This window comes from Chlorocebus sabaeus, chromosome 18 (genome assembly GCF_047675955.1).
Source record: "Chlorocebus sabaeus isolate Y175 chromosome 18, mChlSab1.0.hap1, whole genome shotgun sequence".
NCBI lineage: Eukaryota > Metazoa > Chordata > Mammalia > Primates > Cercopithecidae > Chlorocebus > Chlorocebus sabaeus.
Genome location: NC_132921.1, coordinates 73,256,157 through 73,279,343, shown reverse-complemented (window position 1 = coordinate 73,279,343; position 23,187 = coordinate 73,256,157). Strand labels below are relative to the sequence as shown.

The following is a 23,187-nucleotide window of genomic DNA, read 5'->3' as shown; positions in this document are numbered from 1 at the left end:
GACACTGGCTGTGACACAGAGAAACAAGGGTGTGAAATGAAGTAGTATAAAGCTAGAGCATTGTCATCTTTACCTTATAGCAATGATAAGTGGCAGCTGAGTGTTAAGCAAACAGGTAACATGATCAGATGTGAATTTTAAAAATGTATATAATTATGATTGCAGAACAGACCATGGTTTTGGAAGGTGGGGTAGTAGGAAAAAGAGTTAAATAAGGTTATCACAGTATTCCAGGTATGAGATAATGATAACCTGACCCTGGGTAAAGGCATAGAAGAGAAGCAGAGTCAACAAATAGATTTGAGAGTGTCATTCACACTGGGAAAGGTACAGTGGAATGATCACAGCTCTTTGGCTAACAGTATACAAGATAGAGTAGTTCTCATTCTATGTTCACAAGAAGCATACTTCCGAAATGAACATCCCTATAACACATCTATGGTACGGTGCTAAGCAATATCTGCATACATTACTATAGGATAGGGAAAGAGCCTTATATTTATGCATTGGTCCTACCTTTACACTCCATTCCATGTTGTTCAATGCGTAACATAAAATTCTTATCATCAGAGTAAGGCAAGTCATCATCCTCTGAGGTTTTTTTAGATGACCCAGTTACGTCATTAAGGTCATCCCTGAAATATATTTGGCTTTTAACCTATAAAATAAATAACACTGTTTCAAAATGCCCTCAAAATATTTATAGCATATACTAAATATACACCAGCGGAAATTATTCATCTTTTTATATGAGCAAAAACACAGCTACTTCTTAAAATAACTGACTTTGGTTAAAAGGGTGCTTTTATGAATGGTTAACGCTGCTTTATCAAAGTCAATGTCTTTACAACCAAAGATTTTGTTTTTTTACCATGATCTTTTATAAGGTATTTTCAACAACATTCTTGATAATTTACTTTTACAATACCTTGTTCTTTTCATTAGAGGTTTTCCTTGCAAGCCTAAAAAAAAAAAAAAAACAAAAAATTCCAAATAGGCAATTAGTAAATATGTAAAATACAAAGAATATCTAAAACTTTTTTATATAAAACTGCTGTATTTGTAATTTCTCTCTCTTATTCATAATGTTTACAGGTAATGTTTTTACAGGTGATGCAAAATATATTTTTTTACAAGGGGAAAAACTATAAATGGAAAGGGTAGTGCTACGGGACAAATGAAATATACTAATGTCAATATGTTAACTTTAAATCAAGCTTTCTGATCATCAAAGACAGAAAAAAAAACATTATTTGCAGTATTTGATAGAAAAATATGTATCCTGGGGTTTTCTCTCTTCGCCCTTTTCAATACAAACAAAGTTTTACTGGTACTAAGACCTATTTGATAAATATTACTTACGTAACAGAATCCCTTTTTTAATGATAACATTAGCTAGTCTTTCCAGGACACACTGTGCAAGTACTGTGTACTATTCTAAACACTGTACATATATTTAAGTCATTTAAATCCTCCCAGCAATTCTGTCAAGTAGGTAACATACTAGATATTTTATAAAGAAAGAAACTAGGCACAGAAAGGCCACATAACTTGCCCAAACACATAAAACTGTTCAATAGTAGACTAAGCATTCAAACCCAAGAACTCTGGCTCCAAAACATATGTTTCACAATATGCTATGCAAGTAATATTTATTTTCAAGTAATATGATAGCAGATGAATTCATATTATCTTTCAGTTTCTGAATATAAGTAACAATTTCTGAATCTTGCAATATTTTTAAAGTAAGATTTTAAGTTTGGCATTTTTTTTAAGTTCAGTGGTACAACTGCAGGTTTGTTATGTATGTAAACTTGTGTCACGGGGGTTTGTTGCAGATTATTTCATCACACACGTATTAAGCCTAGTACTCATTAGTTATTCTTCCTGATCCTTTACCTCCACTCATCCTCCACTCTCCACCTTCCAAAAGGTGCCAGTGTGTGTTGCTCCTCTCAATGTGTCTACGTGTTCTCACCATTTGGCTCCCATTTTTGAGAAAGAACATGTGGTATTTGGTTTTCTTTTACTGTGTTAAATTGCTAAGGATAATGGCCTCCAGCTCCATCCATGTTCCCGCAAATGACATGATCTCATTTTTTTATGGCTACCTAATATTTCCCGGTGTATATGTACCACATTTTCTATATACAGTCTATCAGTAATAGGCATTTACTTTGATTCCAGGTCTTTGCTATTGTGAATAGTACTGCAATGAATATATGCATGCATGTGTCTTTATAACAGAATAATTTATATTCCTTTGGGTATGTACCCAGTAATGAGATTGTACGTTGAATGGTACTTCTGTCTTTGAGGAAATGCCACACTGTTTTCCACAATGGCTGAACTAATAATGTACACTCCCACCAACAGTGTATACGCATTCCTTTTTCTGTGCAACCTCACTAGCATCTGTTATTTTTGTACCTTTTTTTTTTTTTGAGACGTAGTCTCACTCTGTCGCCCAGGCTGGAATGCAGTGGCGTGATCTCAGCTCACTGCAACCTCTACTTCCCAGGTGCAAGCAATTATCCTGCCTTAGCCTCCTGAGTAGCAGGGATTATAGGTGAATGCCACCACACCAGGTTAATTTTTGTATTTTTAGTAGAGACGATGTTTCACCAATATTGGTCAGGCTGGTCGCAAACTCCTGACCTCCTGATTCATCTGCCTCGGCCTCCCAAAGTGGTGGGATTACAGGCGTGAGCCACCATGCCTGGCCTGGACTTTTTAATAATAGCCATTCTTACTGGTGTTAGATGGCATGTTATTGTGGTTTTGATTTGCATTTCTCTAACGATCAGTGAAGTTGAGCTTTTTTTCCATGTTTGTTGATCTTGTGTATGTCTTTTGACAAGTATCTGTTCTTGGCCTGGAGCAGCGGCTGACATCTGTAATCACAGCACTTTAAGAGGCCAAAGTGGGCAGATTACTTGAGGTCAGAAGTTTGAGAAGAGCCTGGCCAACATGGCAAAATACCATCTCTGCTAAAAATACAAAAATTGGCAGAGTGTGGTAGGGCATGCCTGTAGTCCCAGTTACTCGGCAGGCTGAGGCATGAGAATCACTTGAACCCGGGATGGGGAGGGAAGTTGCAGTGAGCCGAGATCACAGCACCGCACTCCAGCCTGGGAGACAGAGCAAGACTAAAATAAAAAGAAAAAAAGAAAAGTATCTGTTCATGTCCTTTGCCCAGTTTTTCTGGGGTTTTCTCTTGTATTTACGTTTCTTACAGATGTTAGATATCAGACGTTTGCCAGATGCATAGTTTGCAAAAATGTCTTCCTTTGTGGAGGTTGTCTGTTCAGTCTGATGACAGTTTCTTTTGCTGTGCAGAAGCTCCTTAATTTGATTCCACTTGTCAATTTTTGCTTTTGTTGCAATTGCTTTGGCATCTTCATGATGAAATCTTTGCCGGTGCCTATGTCCAGAATGGTATTGCCTAGATTGTCTTCCTGGGTTTTTATAGTTTTCAATTTTACAGTTAAATCTTTAATCCATCTTGAGGTAATTTTTGCTTATGGTATAAGGAAACGGTGAACTTTCAATCCTCTGCATATGGCTAGCCAGTTATCCCAACACCATTTATTGAATATGGTCCTATCCTTGTTGCTTTTTGTCAGGTTTGTTGAAGATCAGAGATTTGCAGCTGTGTGGTCTTATTTCTGGGTTCTCTTTTGTTCCACCGGTCCATGTGTTTGTTTTGAACCAGTGCCATGTTGTTTGGTTTCTGTAACTCTGTAGTATAGTTTGAAGTCAGGTAGTGTGATTCCTCCAGCTTTGTTCCTTTTGCTGAGGACTGCGTTGGCTATTCATGCCTTTTTCTGGTTCCCTATGAATTTAAAAATAGTTTCCTGTATTTCTGTAAAGAATGTCAGTGGTAGTTTAATAGGAACAGCATTGAGTCTATCAAATGCTTTGGGCAGTATGACTTTTTTTTTTCTTTTTCTTTTTCTTTTTTTTGAGATGGAGTCTTGCTGTTGTCGGCCTAGGCTGAAGTGCAATGGCATGATCTCTGCTCACTGCAATCTCCGCCTCCTGGGTTCCAGCAATTGTCCTGCCTCAGCCTCCCGAGCAACTGAGATTACAGGTGCCTGCCATGATGCCTGGCTAATTTTTGTATTTTTAGTACAGATGAGGTTTCACCATGTTGGCCTAGCTGGTCTCAAACTTTATCTTTGAGCAGTGTTTTGTAGTTCTCCTTGTAGAGATCTTTCCCTTCTCTACTTAGCTGTATTCCTAGGTTTTTATGTTGTTGTTGTTTTGGTGGCAATTGTGAGTAAGAGTTCGCTCTTGGTTTGGCTCTTCACTTGACTATTGTTGGTTTATGGGAATGGTAGTAATTTTTGCACATTGATTTTGTATCCTGAAACTTTCCTCAAGTTGTATCAGCTTAAGAAGATTTTGGGCCCACACTATGCGGTTTTCTAGTTATAGGATCATGTCATCTTCAAACTAAGATGGTTTGACTTCCTGTCTTCCATATTTGGATGCCCGTTACTTCTTTCTCTTGATGGATTTCCCCGGCCAGAACTTACAATACTATGTTGGAAAGAAGTGGTGAGAGAGGGCATCCTTGTCTAGTGCCACTTTTCAAGGGGACGGCTTGAAGCTTTTGCTCATTCAGTATGACGTTTGCTGTGGGTTTGTCATATATGGGGTCTTACTATTTTGAGGTATGGTCCTTCAATAACTAGTTGAGAGTTTTTAACATAAATGTATGTTGAATTTCATCAAAAGACATTTCTGAATCTATTGAGATGTGATTATCTCAATAACAAACAATAATTCTGTTTATTTGATTAATCACTTATTGATTTTTTTTTTTGAGACTGAGTCTCACTCTATCACCAAGGCTGGAGTGCAGTAGTGCAATCTTGGCTCACTGCAACCTCTGCCTCCCGGGTTCAAGCGATTCTCCTGCCTCAGTCTCCTGAGTAGCTGAGACTACAGGTGCGTGCCAGCACGCCTGGCTAACTGTTTGTATTTTTAGTAGAGATGGGGTTTCATCTTGTTAGTCAGGATGGTCTCGATCTCCTGACCTCATGATCCGCCCACCTCGGCCTCCCAGAGTGTTGGGATTACAGGCGTGAGCCACTGTGCCTGGCCTATTGATCTGCACATGTTGAAACAACCTTGCATCACAGGGATGAAGCTAAATGCTCACATCAAAAAGAAAGATCTCAAGTTAACAACCTAATGTCACAACTAAAACAACTAGAAAGGCAGGAGGAAAATCTAGGTGAGTGAGTGACATTCTGAAAGCCAAGTGAACAAAGTGATACGGAGGAGAAAGTTCTTCATGGGGTCAAATATTGCTGATAGGTTAAATAAAATGAGATCTAAGAAATTATGTCTAGATATATCACAGTGAAAAAATGACAAGCTTGAGAATAACAAGTTTGGAGGAGCGGTGAGAGTGAAAATTATGACAGTGAGTTCAAGAGTGAATGGAAGGGAAAGTTGAGTCCATGAGTACAGATGGTTCAATTACAAGGATATCATACCTAAGTGGCATTATCGTGTATGACCTAATATTCTTCTTGTTCAACTGTATTTCCCAATCCTTTTAAAATGATTAGTTACATAGTATGTTCTAACACTTAAGCATTTTAAAAATTATATACATATGGCATTTTTATAAGCCAGACCATGGTATAAATGAATAAAGCCATAAATTTATAGAACTAGAAATCACCTTGAGCATTTCTAGATTATATAAAAGTGATTAACATTTTGCTCATGCTTATAAAGACCACAGAAAGACTAATGATTTCAAGGACAGTATTTTTTACTTGAGAAAACTCACCCAACTCTGAGACATTTTAAACTCATCAAATACACAAAGCAATTAGTCATACTAAAATACTCAATTCTGTAACAGGAATAAAAAGTGACAATGCAAAAATATCTTATTTTGTAAACTTAATTTTTGTAAATTATACAATATGAAGTCTACTGAAAATATGGTGTGGTTCATACTTTCAAAGGAAGAATAATGACATGCATTGAGAGTGCCTCTAAACAGGAGATATACTCCATTGGCAGCACCTTGGTTTTAAGCACACAGGTCAGCAAATTATATAAATAGTGTATGCCAAATAATAAATAGTGTGTGCCAAATTCAGCCTACTACCTGTACTACCTGTTTGTGTAAGGGTTTTTTTTTTTTTTTGTAACAGTGAAACCTATTCTTTCATTGAATGACAAGGGGATCTATTCATTTATTGAATGACAGTAATTCACTTATCAAGTGACAGAGTGACACCTATTCATTTATTGTCTATGAAAGATGTTGGGACTACAAAAACACAGACCCTCTGGTCCTTAAAGCCTAAATGTTATTATCTGGCCAACTCCTGGCTTGGTAGATCAAAGGTCCTTTGATATACTTCGATAACTTTTAGCAATATTGTAAATCTTTGTATAAAATATGGTTCCCCATGTGCAATCCCTTGGCAATATTCAGATTATTATAAAGGTCTAATATTTGAGCACTTTTGCATTGAGAAAAACAATAATTTTATAACTAACGATTCTGTTGGTAACAAAGTAAAGTGCCAATGTAGCATGTAGCTTCCTCTTCTAACTCAGTCAACACTGTAAGTATTAAGATCATACAATATTGTATTCTGACAAAATTTGCTTAGGAGAATTGGTACTTGCAGAGTGGGGTACTGCTATAAAGATAATCTGAAAATGTGGAAGAGACTGGAACTGGGTAACTCACAGAGGTTAGAACAGTTTCGAGGGCTCAGAAGATGACAGCAAGATGGGAAAAACTGGGAATTTCCTAGTGAATTGCTGAATGGTTTTGACCAAAATGCTGATAGTGATATGGACAATGAGGTCCAGGCTGACACAGTCTCAGATGAAGATAAGGAAGTTATTGAGAACTAAAGTAAAGGTCACTCATGCTATACTCTAGCAAAGAGACTGGTGGCATTTTGCCCCTGCCCTAGAGATCCGTAGAACCTTACACTTGGGAGAGATGATTTAAGTATCTGGCAAGAGAGATTTCTAAGCAGAAAAGCATTCCATATGTAACCTAGCTTATTCTGAAAAGCATTCATGTGGTCACAAAGATGGTTTGGAATTGGAACTTATGTTTAAAGAGGAAGCAAACCATAAATGTTTGGAAACTTTGATGCCTGACTACGTGGTAGAAAAGAAAAACCTGTTTTCTGGGCAGAAATTCAAGCCTCCTGCAGAAACTTTCTTAAGTAACAAGGAGCTGAGTGTTAATAGCCAAGACAATGGGGAAAATGTCTCCAGGGCATGTCAAAAATCTTCCCAGAAGACCCTCCCATCACAGGTGCAGAGGAAAAAATGGTTTCTTGGGTTGGGACCAGGGCCCCGCTGCTCTGTGCAGACCTGGGACATGGCACCCTGCATCCCAGCTGCTCCAGCTCCAGGCATGGTAAAAAGGGCCAAGGTACAGCTCAGGCTGTTGCTTTAGAGAGTGAAAACCCCATGCCTTGGCAGCTTCCATGTGGTGTTGGCCCTACGGGTGCGCAGAACACAAGAGGTGAGGTTTGGGAACCTTTGCCTAGATTTCAGAGGATGTATGGAAATGCCTGGATGTCCAAGCAAAATCTGCTGCAGGGGCAGAGCCCTCAAGAAGAACCTCTGCTAGGGCAGTGCAGTGCAGAAGGGAAATGTAGAGTTGGAGCCCCCACAAAGAGCTCCCAATGGGGCACTGCCTAGAAGAGCTGTGAGAAGAGGGTGACCATTTTCCAGACCCCAAAAAGGAAGATCCACTGACAGCTCATACCGTGCACCTGGAAAAGCTGCAGGCACTCAACAACAGACCATGAAAGCAGCCTGTCCATGGTCAGGACAGAGGGGTGTCCCCTGCAGAGCCACAGCGGCAGAGCTGCTCAAGGCCATGGGAGCCCACACTTTGCATCAGTGTGCCCTGGATGTGAGACATGGAGTCAAAGGAGATCATTTAGGAGCTTTAAGATTTAATGACTGCCAAGTAGAGTTTCAGACTTGCATGGGGCCCATGGCACCTTTGTTTTGGCTAATTTCTCCCATTTGGAATGGGAACATTTACCCAATGCAGGTACCCTCACTGTATCTTAGAACTAACTAGTTTTTATTTCACAGGCTCACATCCTTGTCTCGGATGAGACATTTTGGGTCCCAACTTGGACTTGTGGGTTAATGCTTGACTGAGTTAAGACATTGGGGGCACTGTTGGGAAGGCAGTACTGGTTTTGAAATGTGAAAAGGACATGAGATTTGAAAGGGGCCAGGAGTGGAATAATATAGTTTGGTGCTGTGTCCCCACCAAAATCTCATCTCAAATCGTAATCCCCACCTGTCAGAAGAGAGACCTGGTGGGAGGTGACTTGGTCATGGAGGCTGTTTCCCCCATGCTGTTCTTGTGATAGTGAGTGAGTTCTCACAAGAGCTGATGGTTTTAAAGTAGGGGACTTCCTTGCTCTCACTCTCTCCTACTGCCTTGTGGAGAAGGTGCTTGCTTCTCCTTTGCCTTCTGCCATGATTGTAAATTTCCAGAGGCTTCCCCAGCCATGAGGAACTGTGAGTCAATTAAACTTCTTTTGTTTATAAATTACCCAGTGTCAGGTAGTGTCTTTATAGCAGTATGAAAATAGACTAATACAAGATGTGTTATCAAACCAAATGCTTTAAAGATACTTTACTGGTGAAATAATCACTACACTATAAATGCAACTTCATTTTTATAAGAGGGTTGCATACTACATTATTTTATGGGTATGACTATTTCCTTATTAATAGACTTTTACGCAATCTCAAATATTTTGATACGACAATGTTATAATGAAAGTTCTTACCATATATATGTATGCATGCAACAATTTCATATAAAGAAATAACTATACACACACACATATATATGTTGGCCTATTGCATGTTATATATATGATATATAATATATCATATATATAATAAATATATAATTAATGACTTTAACTGCTTGTGTGTATGTGTAAACTCATATTTTCCTGTAGAATCTAGTCCCAGAAGTAAAGCTGTCAGGTTAATGAAATGACATATTTAAAATTTTGATGCATGCTACTAAACTACCCTTCAATAAAGATTTACCAATTTCATTTAGCAACAGTGTATAAGAGCATGTCTTTCTTCACATTTGTCTAGTTATTTTTTTGTTTTTATTTTTTTATTTTTTTTGAGACGGAGTCTCGCTCTGTCGCCCAGGCTGGGGTGCAATGGCCGGATCTCAGCTCACTGCAAGCTCCGCCTCCCGGGTTTATGCCATTCTCCTGCCTCAGCCTCCCGAGTAGCTGGGACTACAGGCCCCCACCACCTTGCCCAGCTAGTTTTTTGGATTTTTTAGTAGAGACAGGGTTTCACTGTGTTAGCCAGGATGGTCTCGATCTCCTAACCTGGTGATCCACCCGTCTTGGCCTCCCAAAGTGCTGGGATTACAGGCTTGAGCCACTGCGCCCGGCCGTCTAGTTATTTTTTAAATAAAACATGAATATATTGGAAAGACCGTAACTCATTGCTTGTTAATTTGCATTTTATGATTACCAGGCAAGGCAGAATATTCCTCCTAAAAGTATAAAATTTGTTAATTGTACATATTAACCCAAATTAGAATTCATTTTATAGAACAATTAACAATGATCTGCTGTTAAATATTGCTATAGGATTACCTATCAAACTTGTCATTCTCCTTCCTGGGTAACTGATGATTATCAGGTTTTCTGTTCTTTATTTTATGAGTTAATTCATCAACATCATCATTATAATTGTCACTGTCATCAGCATGTACATTTCTTGAAACTTCCATTTTCTTATTTCTGCATTTCTTCATTTTTTCTTCAACCTTCAATGAAAGTTTCATACTGAGAATAACTGTCATTATTTTATCTAACAGAAAGAACTTTTTTGTGTTCATTTAATTCTTGACTCTGTCATATTAGTCATGACATGATAAAATACCTTGTGCTTACTTTTATCATTATATATAATTATACATGTTATAATTTTTATTGAAATTCATATAAAGTCTTATTTCTGTTTGAGTGAATACAATTTTCAAAACTTTCAAAATGGGCCCATTCCAAATTTGTGCTTTTATTCCCATTGCTGTCTAATATGCATTTTCTCACCCCCTGGTGCCCTTGTGACGAGCAGAAATAGAGAAATAAAAAGAAAGCCATGAAATCTGTCCTCTTCTATCTTTACCTCCTGGAGTTTACACTAAACGGCCAGATTTAGAGGATGTGACATTGTGGAGCTTCAAGAACAGAAAGGAAGCTTTCCCCTTTCTGCGGTTAAGCTTTCTTTTCCCACTGTCATTTATTTCACTTTTTCCATTTGGATCCTAGGATATCAAAAATGTGAAGGTGCTTGCTGAAATACAAGAACTAAAATTTGAAACCACACAAGACACAGAGTGAAACTGCTAACATGCTACTTTAGGGTTCTGGAAAATGAGATGCTTTCCAAATTTCACATTCAGTAACCACGACATTTTATAGCTGGAGGATATACAGTGTAAGAAATTATCTGCTTTAGTCCCATTATCAAAAAAGATTAAATGATTCATATCTAAAGCCCCTGGCATTTCTGAGCATTTTATTGCACAAAACCTGATAATACTGTTTCATAATGCTGAATCAGATAAATTACCTGATAAATTCATCAAATTAATCAGAAGAATTAAAAGTGTAACTCTGGGAAAGTAACTTAATGCCTCAGAAGGGGCTGAGAGGCCTCATCTACTTTTACTTTTAAAGGTGAACATCACCAGATTTTTGTCTATCTTTAAAACTCGATGTACCTAAATCAGGTTTCTACTTTGGAGTCATATACTAAATTTTTGGCTGAGAATCCATGGTACTGACATAATAAAGTTATACATGCTAAAACTTATGCTCTATTAAACAAAATCACATTAAGATCTGCTTTGACAGAAACATGTGGAAGTTGTGATTAAAAATAGATGGAGATATCTATATACATTTGTTTTCAAACATATTTAAGGTTGTCATGATGAAATTATAAGCCCTAACATATTGAGTGAAATGGATCAACTTGCACACCTGAAAGCACAACACACAGATTCCTTTGCCTATGAATATTTGTTCCAACTCTCAAGGATAGATACATTTTTATAGCACTTCTCTAGTCATTGCTTCCTCCCCATTGATTTCCCACTTTATTGTTTAAGTGCAATTCATCGTAAAATCAATAGGGAAAAATTAAACCCTAGAGCTTATTAAATTTTTAAAGCAATTTCATATAGGCTAACCCTAGTTTAGAAGTGGCTATATCCATGATACATGAATAGATTAGTTTTTTTCCCCCAGTCCCTATGCCACTTGGAAAATGGACAGATTTGGGCTGATTAAACAATGAAGATAGAATGTTTTCCTGAACTATCATTTATTTAAATTGAGAAATAATCTATTTCTACACACAATTATGTATATAGATAACCCCATTTGGCGTAAGAGCTTTTCATAAGTAAAAAAATTAGAATGCACCAAATAACTGGTCAAGAGAAAGAAAAACAAGTAGCAGCAAGTGACCCTGTAAACCCTGTAAATCTTTCTGAAGTTGAACTTTTCTTTCTTCTTTCTAAGAAGAGCTGTGGGAAGATAGCGACCATCTTCCAGACCCCAAAAAGGTAGATCCACTGACAGTTCATACCGCGCACCCGGAAAAGCTGCAGGCACTCAACATCAGACCATGAAAGCAGCCACAAGGGCTGGAACTCTAGTTGTAATATGCCTGCCTCATTCTTAAGTCTTTGTATATTGTGCTGTCACTATTCTTCTAGATGTACTTTTGATGCTCTGTCACTGTGTGGTGGAGAAGAATGCACATTTTCTAACCCACGTTCTATTCTTTTACAGTTATTTGTAGTGTAATTATGATACAATGGTTTCTGGAACAAGTTCTGTATGGGTTTTCTATTCTTACTAAGTGTCTGTAACAGCAGAAACACTATGCTTTTTTTCTTTCTCACATACTTAATTTATCTGGAGCAGGTAAGCCACAAATCCAAAAGGCGTATTGGATCACTAAACTGAGGCACATTTCTGATGTCCAATTTGCAATTAATGTTATGTTGGTGATTTTTTTCATCATGGACCTATAACACTCTTGGTCTTCTTTTATTTCAGTGGTAATTACTTCTGGGTTCCTTGCTTTTGTACTTTTTGTGTCATTATAAAATTCTCCTGGTCAATGTTAAAAGCATGTTCTGTGTCTGGTTTGTTACTATTTTCACAGTATGCTTTATTTTCATTTAAATAAAAATTAGAAGATGACTGGCAAGCAAATTCTGGAGACCAAGAATATAAATGAGATCAAAAGACATTTATGAGGCTGCACTATTTCTAAACAGGAAATATTAGGAATACATATTAGATGAACACTCCAGATACATCTTTTCCTGACAATCAGGTGCATTATTTGTCAAATTTGAGGGTATTTTCTTTAAGTTTGCTATTCCTGTAGGATTATCATGGAGTGGCTCTTCCTAAAAACAAGGCAGTAGTTTTGTATTCTTCACAAATTTCACCCAAATTCTGCTTTAACTCAATTTTGATGAGTTTTAAAGTTTTTTTCCACCTCATTTGTCTTGTTTGATCCATATTTTCCTCATACTTTTGCACATAAGGGAGTCCTGCATATACAGATTTATGCTATAACAATACTTGTTCACTTATGTTTGCTGAGACATTTTTTGCAGATGTGAAAGTGGAAGATTATGAGTTTTGTTTGTCAGATGTCTTTTCTGTCAGGGTATATGTTTTAGGAATAACTTTGTCTTTAAATAATGAAGTATGAAAAAATGAAAATTTAACTGTTAAATTTCTTAATATATGTTTACCTAATCCCAAATCACTTTTTTGTAACCAAAAAGTGAAAAATAGTTTGCATAAGCCTAAAATATAAGAAAAACACAAACCATCAAACTTCACTTTGACAGTGTTTGGAGTAACATTAATTAATTGTGTGATATTTACCAAAAACAAAATAAGAGATTATTTTTAGTAATACAAAGTCATTTTCACTTAACAAGATTTTATCTCACTGTGCTGGAAATAGTGATGCCCAACAGTGGACATTTGAGTGTTTTTTCAAAGATTACTAACTGGTGAGTAGGCAAACTTTAAATTATTAGGAGTCAAAATCAACACCAATCAAAAGAAAAGCAAATTCTTACATTTTAATTCAAATTATATACTGTAAAATAATAGTGCTAGATAGCTATATAAACTATAGGCTTAAGTCAGTTCTAATAAATTTTCAGGCCTATGAATGACAGTTGATTTAAAAGATTTAAAAATATTTGCAGATTTCCTATGTTGAAATAAGTTGGGAACATTATTGCTCGAACCCAAACACCAAAAGTGCCATTTTGCAAGGTCTGATTCTCTTGATAGGTAGTTGGGTTGATTTTATGACCCCATTCTGCCCTGAACATAGATATTGAAATTAGTAAGAGATCACAATGGAGAATGCATGTTTAATCTTGGTATTAGTCATCAGTAATATAAAACTGCAAATTTTGGACCACTGGCAATGATTACTCCTTTAACAGGAATCCAACTCAGCAGCCATCACTGTTAAATTATTCCTAATTTTTTACTGCTTAAAATTATGATTCAATATTTGATATTACCTTCTTTATTATATTAGGTTATAAAAACGGAACAGCAAACAATACTCAGGAACTTTTTGCCTCAGTTCCAAGGTTAATATTAGCTGTAAATCACTGTAGATTCTTAGAACACTTTAAGTTTTAGAAACAGTTAAAATGTTTTTAAAATTAACTGTTAAATTATATTCAATTGATTCTAAAAGGCTAGTCCAAAAGTAATTTCATTTGGATTATGCTACATTACCAAAGAAAACCAGAAATTTGAAATTAAATTTTGACATACCTGTGGCTGGCTACTTTCACATCCTTCAAGGCTCTCTTGCTCTCCCTCTGATGTCATTTCTAAGTCTTGTTCTGCTCACAAATCCATATATTTAGTTAAAATGAACTACTTAGAACAATTAGATAAAAACTTTAGTCTTTATAAAAATGAAAATAACATATATTTTTCTTTTATAAATTGAGAATTTTAATGAAGCTTAATCTTTAGTGATATATCTACTTCTTAAGAATTACTTCTAGTTCTCCAAAACTTCAACAAACTACTTGGCAAGACACCAGATGTCACCAGATTCAAGCCATAGACCAACACCTCAAAGATTTGCTCACAAATTAATCCACCCAATATAAATGAATGAAACTATCAGAAAAACAAAATGTGAAAATCCAGTATTAACAGATAAACTAACACTATATGATTAACAGATAAACTAACACTATATGTTGTTCTTTACTTCCTAACATTACCTTTTTAATAACACACTAAGCCTGCTGCTTCTCATTATGAATAACTTCCAATATGACTGTTACTGCTTATATCTGCATCCATATACACCCCGTTCATTATATCTGAAATGTTTCCCTCTACTATTCTGACAAATTTCATTTTTCAACAGACAGCTATGTAAACTCTTCTTTGATTTTGGTTCTTTCCCCAGATAAACAGTTTTATATAATACAGGTTTCATAAAACATGCAGTTAAGGTTTCAAAAGTGGGTTTATGTTTTAACTGACTATAACTAAAACAGAAAGTGGGGGTTGGTGGATGACCCTGAGCTATCAAGAATGAGATGATGCCTTCGCGGTGCCCAAGGAGGCTGAGCTCTGTTGCTGTGAACCCCAGTGGTCAGACCTGCTCATATCTCAGCATTACTTCAGAACTGACCTACCCCAGAATGGTGTGGAGTGCAGCACATTTGCTTGTCACCGAGCCACCATTCTGGTTCCCAGGTTGCATCTCTCCACTGGACTAGGGAGAGGGTTGTCAGTGTTTTGCTCCTGGGCCTGCTTCTAGCTGCTTATTTGAATCCTTGGCTCTGTGACGGACTACTCCTGGTTGCAGCTCTCACTCTTCATAGTTACTGGGGCCTTGGACAAGTTGTTAATGACCATGTTCACGGGGATGCCTTGCAGAAAGCTGCCAAGGTAGAGCTTTTGGCACTTTCAGTTTTAACCTTTGCTGGGCTTTGCTATTTCAACTATCACGATGTGGGCATCTGCAAAGCTGTTGCCATGCTGTGGAAGCGCTGACCATTCTGACTTCATACTTTGAAGAATTGATGTATACCTCTTTGTCTCTGCTTTGTCATGCCATTCAACTCAGAATAAGGAAGAAATAACAGGTAAGTCCATTGGTGGACAGCCTTCTTCTCTTAATCGCAAGATTATTTTCCAAATTTAATATTTGAGGAAAAGATTTGAGAAGAATTATGACTAAGAAATTGTGAGACTGAGTTTTGTATTCTGGTGAGTTAATGGGGTTGCCTCCCAGCTTCTCTTAAGAGTCACAGTATAACTAAACATGATATATGAGCTTTTGCCTTTTATCAATCTCTTAAAGAGAATCCAGCTTTATTACTATCAATATATGATCAAACTTCTGCATTTGCCTTGTGAATAATGGACAAAGGGAAATACTGTTAATTCATGAATAAAAACTGTGCAGAAAATTAGACAGTGTTTAGTTTTTGAAAACTTCCCTCTCTATTCAGTAGATACCACCTATTGATGGTTACATATACCAGAGAAATTTTAAAATTAGGAAATGCTGTATCTCACATTATGAATTTCTAAATCTTAGGAAGAAAAGCTTGGAGTACTTCTGAATATAGAGAAGTTCCATTTAAGAGCAAGGTTCCTCTTGTAGACATATCAAAATATTATAAATTCTAAACTGACACTCAATTCTCAAATGTGTTTTACTTGTTCTGAACCAATCTGTCAATGAATATAAAACTATAAGTAATAGTTATTTTCCCACTATGGGAATCCCTAATGTGAAAATGTATTCTATGAACTGTTTTTAAATAAAATGTTGTATAATTAAAAAAAGAAAAGTGCACATATTCCAAAATTAACCTACTGGCTTGCAAAAAAAAAAAAAAAAAGTGTTTTTCAGTAAGAATAGCAAATCATGATCCTGAGAGGATAACTGTCAAAGCTTCTGGGAGAGTGCTGTGGTATATTTTTAATGCAACACATCGTACTTAATTATACCATTAACCTACATGTATTTTTCATGTTCAACCATGTGTCCTATATTTTAATAAGTACTTTTATTTATTAAAATATTAATATATTTTAATAAGTACACAGTTGTGATGACAGCATAGTTGAACATATAGCTACTTCCTCATGAAAGAAAATGTTCTGAAATGACCTTCTTAGAGAGACAGTTGTAGAATAACATTTGATAAAAATATTGACTGTTTTCCAACCTCAGGTGGGCTACTGTTATGCCTCCATTACTTGGATCCAGTAGTTGGGCCCTTTATTAAAAATTCTTAACCCACTCATGGAAGAAGATATATAAAACACACCAACAATTAACATAAAATAAGCTTTTGATGTATAAATATTTATGAAAAAAATTTAATTTCCACAGACTTATTCATTATTAATAACATTCTATATTTCAAAATCAGCGCGATGTTTATTGAAAGTATTAGTTTTGTTATTTAAGGAACGAATCCTATAATCGTTTTGTTTCTAAAATTAGTTTGACTTGGCATACCATGCTAGTCTCTGAAAAACAGGTTTCTGATCACAAAAATAACTTGCTTAAAAAAAAAAGCCAATATTTCTTAGTTCAAATGAAATTTGATTAACTAATATCAACAAAACCTGTATCTCTGATGTGTGATATGGAGTAGAGAAATGAGTCGCTGTGGTTTACGCCAATACTTGCACTCCCTTGCAATGCTTACAGTAATCTTTAGGGGCAGTGATAATCTAATGTCCTGATTAAGTGCAAATATACAGAAGCCATGTCAAGTAAGTTCTCTCAAGTGTCCTCATCATTAACTCCAAAACGACTAAGATAGTTTCTTTCCTTCCTCCCTCCTTCCCCCTTCACAATCCTTCTGCTCTGGCAAAAGTCTCTCAATCTATGGTCTTCATTCTTCCCCTTGTATTATATCCCTCATAAATTATCCCCACCACTTCTTTCCTCTCCATTTAACACTAGTATCTTACATTTTGATAACTTCTATTTCTTAATCTTTTTGCTATTTCCCCTGTGAGGAGAAACATGATCAGAAATAAAAGCACAATGGCACTTTCCCTTGGCCTTGTTTTGTCTTGAACTACTATCCAATGACAATCCAATGCCAAACAGGCATATGGAAAGGTTCTCTATATCACGGATCACCAGAAAAATGCAAATCAATACTACAGTGAGATATCATCTCACCCGTTAAAATGGCTTTTATCCAAATGAATTACTAATAAATGTTAGTAGAATGTGGAGTAAGGGGGACTCTTATACACTGTTGCTGAGAATGTAAATTTAGGACAGCCACTGTGAAGAACAGTATAGAGGGCCCTCAGAAGGACTAAAAGCCACCATACCATCTAGCAATTCCATTGCTAGGTATATGCTCAAAAGCAAGGGAACTGGTATATTGAGGAGATGTCTGGCTTCCCATGTTTATAACAGGACTCTTCACAATAGCCAAGATTTAGAATCAATCTTTTTTCACAAACAGACACATGGATAAGGAAAATGTGGTATATATACACAATGGAGTGCTGTTCAGCCATAAGAAGACAATCAGATCCTGTTACTTGCAATGACATGGATGGAACTGGAGAACTTTATGTCAAGTAAAATAATATAGGCACAGAAAGAAAAGCTTCACTATTAACTGAATGCTTACAATTCTAAATACTGGGAATACAATGGTAACCATAAACCTGAGATTCCTGCTCATGTAGCTGACATTCTAGTGAATGAGGGGAAGAAAATAAATTAACAAGTAAACAAATACATAATTTTAGATAGTAATGAGTTTTGAAGTAAACACAACTAGGAGTATTAGAAAGAGCCTGACTAAATGAGGATCTACTTTACATGGTGTGTTCAAAGAAAATCTCTCTGTGTTGTGATATTCAAAATAGGCACTAAGTGATGAGTATGAGACAGCCATTCAAAGCAGAGTAGCATTCTAAGTGGGAGGAGCAGCTAGTGCAGAGGCCCTGGGTCAGAACAAGCTGGGCGTGCTTGAAGAAATGACAGTATGACTAGATAATTATGAGGGAGGGACGGGTTTTTAGGAGAAGAAATTGGGGAGGCATGCAGAGAACAGGGTTTCTAGGTCTTCAAAGGCATATCATAAGTTTGGATTTTATTTGCATAAGAAGCCACTAGTGGGTTTTATGGAAAAACATGGTTTATATTTCAAAACAATTACCCTTGCTACTAAATGGGGCATGGACTATAGATGGGGAAGCACGGAAACGAGATCAGTTTGGAGGTTGTTATATTAGACCAAGTGCAAGAAGATGGTGGTTGGGAGTAGTTCTGTATCAGTGGAGGTACAGATCCTACTCGAATGTATCAGTCTGAATAAAAATAAAGCTGTACAAAATTAAAAAAAAAAAAAAGAAAAGCTTCTCATGTTGTCATTGTCACTCACGTCTGGGAGTGAAAAATTAGAACAATTATTTTCGTATGATTAGTGAGTAGAAGAATTGTTACCAAAGGTTAGGAAGAATGTAAGGGTGGTGGAAAATGAGAATGCTTAATGCAAACAAAATATAACTAGATGTAGCACATAAAATCTAGCATTTGATAGCATAATAACGTGATTATAGTCAGTGATAATTTGTTGTACATTTTATGATAACTGAGGAAGTACACTTGGAATGTTCATAAAACAAAGAAATGATGAATGTTTGAGTTAATGGATACCCCAATTAACCCTGATGTGATTATTACACATTGTAAGCCTATGTCAAAATGTCTCATTTATCCCATAAATATAAGCACCTATTAAGTACCCATAAGAATTAAACACAAAAATTACACAAAATCAAAGGACATATATAGACACACACACACAGTGTACTAATTAGAACATCGGATTGGCTTAAGATCATCAGCGTAACATAATTGACATGAGGCAAATAAAGTTATAGTAGAAAATCTTCCAACAAAGAAAACTCCAGGCTCAGCTAGCTATGCTGATGAATTGTACCAAATATTTTCAGAAGAAACAATACAATTCAACACTGTGCAAAAAGAAACAAGAAAGAGTACATCTCAACTCACTGTATAATGTTAGCATTATCCTGAACCAAAACCAGACAACGATACTACCAATTAAAAAAACCTCCCTAATGAGTATGAATGTAAAAACTGAACCAAATTGTGAAACAACCAAGACATCTCCAATAGGTGAATGAATAAACTGTGGTTAAACAGTCAAACAAAGGAATATTACTCCATGTGAAAAAGAAATGACCAATCAAACCACGAAAATACATGAAGGAAACATACATGCATATTAACAAGTCAAACAAGCCAACCTAAAAAGGCTACTTTATGTAAGATTCCAACTATATGACTTTCTGGAAAATGTAAAACTATGGATACAGTAAAAAGATCAGTGGCTGCCAGAGGGTGAGGGATGGCAGGAAAAGATACACAGGTAGAGTACTGAGGATTTTTAGGGAGGTGAAAATAACGTATATGACACGCATTCATGTCAGTCTACCTTGGGACTAAACCCATACGATGTACAGCACCAGCGTACAATGCACACTACGGGCTGCAGGTGACTCTGATGTGCCAATGTAGGCTCATGCATTATAGCAACTGTACCACTGTGGGAGGGTTACTGATAAGGAGGGAGGCTACATATGTGTGCAGGTAGAAGGTATTCAAAAAGTCTCTGTACCTTCCTCTCAATTTCGCTGTGAACATAAAACTGGTCTAATAAATAAACTCTTTATAATAAACCAATACAGACTTTATCATAACTTCTTTAGAAAATTGAATCCAACAGTATAATAAAAGGACAATACATCATAAACAAATGGGTTTTTTTCCCAGGACTGCAGGGTTGGCTTAACATTCAAACATCGTTGTTATCTGCCAGATTAACAACGGAAAACAGTAGATCCATAGAATCATCTCAACAGACAGAGGCATTTGATACAAGTCAACACTCATTCCTGATTTTGTAAAAATGAAAAGTCTCAGCAAAATGAGAATTCTTCAGCAAGATAAAGAGCATCTATGATGAACCTACAGCTAACATGTATCACGGTGAAAAACTGACTATGTTCCCCAGAAGATGAACAACAACACAGGAATGTCTGCTTTCACTGCTTTTATGCAGCATTGTTCTGAAGACTCTAGCTAGCGCAGTCGGGCAAGAAAAAGAAATAAAAGTCATCCCAGTTGAAAAAATAAATAAAACTATCTTTATACACAACCATGACCACACAATAGGTTTGAGTAAACTCTAACCTGTGGACCAGCTTCTTGTCTTCGTCAATGAGCACAGCTGTGTTCATTAACGTACAGGTTGTCTATGGCTGCCCTCACACTACAGTGGCAGAGTCTATCGGCTACAACGGAAACCCCTTTTGCCACAAGTCTTTAATAAGAGGGTACTTTGAGAAAGAAAAGGTTTGACAATCTTTGGTCTATGTAGAAAATATGATCAAATCTACCCAGAATGTACCAGAACTAATAAGTGAGTTCAGCAAGATTGGACTATACAAAATCAACATACAAAAACCAACTGTATTTCTGTATATTAGCGATAGAGTAAAATTTTAAAAATATCATTTATGACTATATCAAAAACTGAAGTAAACAGCTGATAAAACATAAAAAGACCTATATACTAAAAACTACAAAATATTACTGAGAAAATTAAATATGACCTATATAAATGGAGACATACACTTTCTTCAGGAGCAGGAAGATTCATTATAGTTAAGATGTCCATTCTCCATAATCTAGAAATACAACACAATCCTAACCTAATCAATCCCAACAAGCCAGCAGACTTTTTTTTTTTAATTGACAAATCGATGTGGAAATGCAAAGGATCTAGCAGAGTCAAAACAGAACCAATAACAAAATCTGAAAACTGATTTTGAGAATTATTACAAATCAATAGTAATCAAAACAATGTGTCACTGGTATAGGATGAGTATCCCTTATTAAAAATGCTTGTGACCAGAAGTATTGCAGATTTTGGATTTTGGAATATTTGCATATACATAATGAGATCTCTAGGACACAGGACCTAGGTCTAAACACAAAATACACTTATTTTTCATATACACCTCATACACAAAGCCTGAAGGTAATCTTATTTTATTTTATTATTTTAATTTTTGAGACAATCTTGCTCTGTCACCCAGGCCAGAGTGCAGTGGTGAGATCACGGCTCATTGCAACCTCTGCCTCCCAAGCTGAAGTGATTTCTTGCCTCAGCCACCTGAATAGCTGGGAATACAGTGTGCATCACCATGCTCAACTAATCTTTGTATTTTTAGTAGAGATGGGGTTTTGCCATGTTGGCCAGGATGATCTTGAACTCCTGACCAAAAGTGATCCTCCTGCCTCGGCCTCCCAAAGTTCTGGGATTACAGGCATTAGCCACCACGCCTGGCCTCTAAAAGTAATTTTAAATATTTCATAATTTTTGAATGAAACCAAGTTTGCACACATGAGCTCAGTTATGGAACTTTCCACTTGTGAGATCAGGCTGACAATGAAAACATTGTGGATTTTACAGCATTTCAGATTTGGGATTTTGAATTAGGGATGCTCAACCTATATAAAGAAAGTCAAATACAGACAGTCCCCAACTTCAGGTGGTTTAACTTATTAATTTTACAATGGGTAAAATGAAGTATTACTTAGCTTTTGACTGAAAGGGTGGATTTATCAGGAAGTAACCCTACCATAATTTGAGGAGCATTGAATTAATAGAATTCAATAGAAAGTCCACAAATAGATGACATATAGGCAACCAGTTTATTTCTGACAAAGGCAGGATGGCAATGTGGTAGAGAAAGGATAGCCATTTCCACATATAGTGCTCAAACAACTGGCTGTTCAGATCCAAAAAGTTAATTTGAATCTATACCTCATTCTATATACAAAAATAAACTCAAAATGAAACATGCATTTAAATGTAAGACCCAGAACTATAAGACCTCTAGAATGACGCACAGAATAAAATTTTTGAGAAAATTACTTGTGCTAGGCAAAGTTTTCTTAGATACGACATAAAATGCAAACTCTGTAACTAAATAAGTTCTTCAAAATTTAAAACTCTTCAAAAGACACTATTAATAAAGTCAACCTACAAACTGGAAAAAAAATTCTTGTAAAGTAATAGTATCCAGAACTATTAAAATTCAACAAGCAAGAAAACATCAATCTAATTTTGTAAATGGAAAAAGATTTGAAAACATAGTTCACCAAAGAGGATATACAGATGGCAAATAAAACCATAGAAAGATGTTTAACATGTTTAGTCATTAGGATCATGCACAGTAACCACATCCATGAGAATGGCCACAAATAAATACTGCAGTACTTAGTGTAACAATTTAGCAACTGCAACCGTCCTATTCTGCTGATGACAATACAAAATGGTACACATCTTTTGGAAAATAATTTAGCAGTTTTTCTAAAAAGGGAACATAAGGCAGCAAAGGACACTTTTGTGGGTGATGGATAACTGTGTTGATTATGGTGACAGTTTTACAGGTGTATACACCTGTCAAAACTTGCTAAATTGTACATCTTACATATGTGCACTTTAACATATATCAACTATATTTCACTAAAGCTAAGGATTGTAGGAGCAAACACCTGGGCACTGGCTGTGACACAGACAGAAACAAGGGTATGAAATGAAGTAATATAAAGCTAGAGCATTGTCATCTTTACCTTATAGCAATGACAAGTTGCAGCTGGGTGTTAAGCAATCGGGTAACACGATCAGATGTGAATTTTAAAAATGTATATAATTATGGTTGCAGAATAGACCATGGTTTTGGAAGGTGGGGAAGTAGGGAAAAGAGTTATAAGTTTATCACAGTATTCAAGGTATGAGATAATGACAACCTGACCCTGGGTAAAGGCACATTTCTGAGATGAACATCCCTGTAACACATCAGTGATCTATGGTACGGTGCTAAGCAATGTGTGCATACATTACTATAGGATAGGGAAAAAGCCTTATATTTATGCGTTGGTCCTACCTTTATGCTCCATTCCATGTTGTTC

General features: G+C 36.2%; 1 protein-coding gene across 1 annotated transcript in view; it reads right to left on the bottom strand.

Annotated features, from left to right (window-relative positions):
- Positions 1-23,187, bottom strand: part of ANKRD62 (ankyrin repeat domain 62) — an 88,149-nt gene that overhangs the window by 21,980 nt on the left and 42,982 nt on the right. Inside the window, exons 7-10 of the mRNA XM_073006483.1 lie at positions 13,926-13,996; positions 9,675-9,847; positions 929-962; positions 517-658 (exon numbers count right to left, since the gene is read on the bottom strand). Of these exons, the coding sequence (XP_072862584.1) occupies positions 517-658; positions 929-962; positions 9,675-9,847; positions 13,926-13,996 (420 nt within the window). The remainder of the gene's footprint in view (positions 1-516; positions 659-928; positions 963-9,674; positions 9,848-13,925; positions 13,997-23,187) is intronic.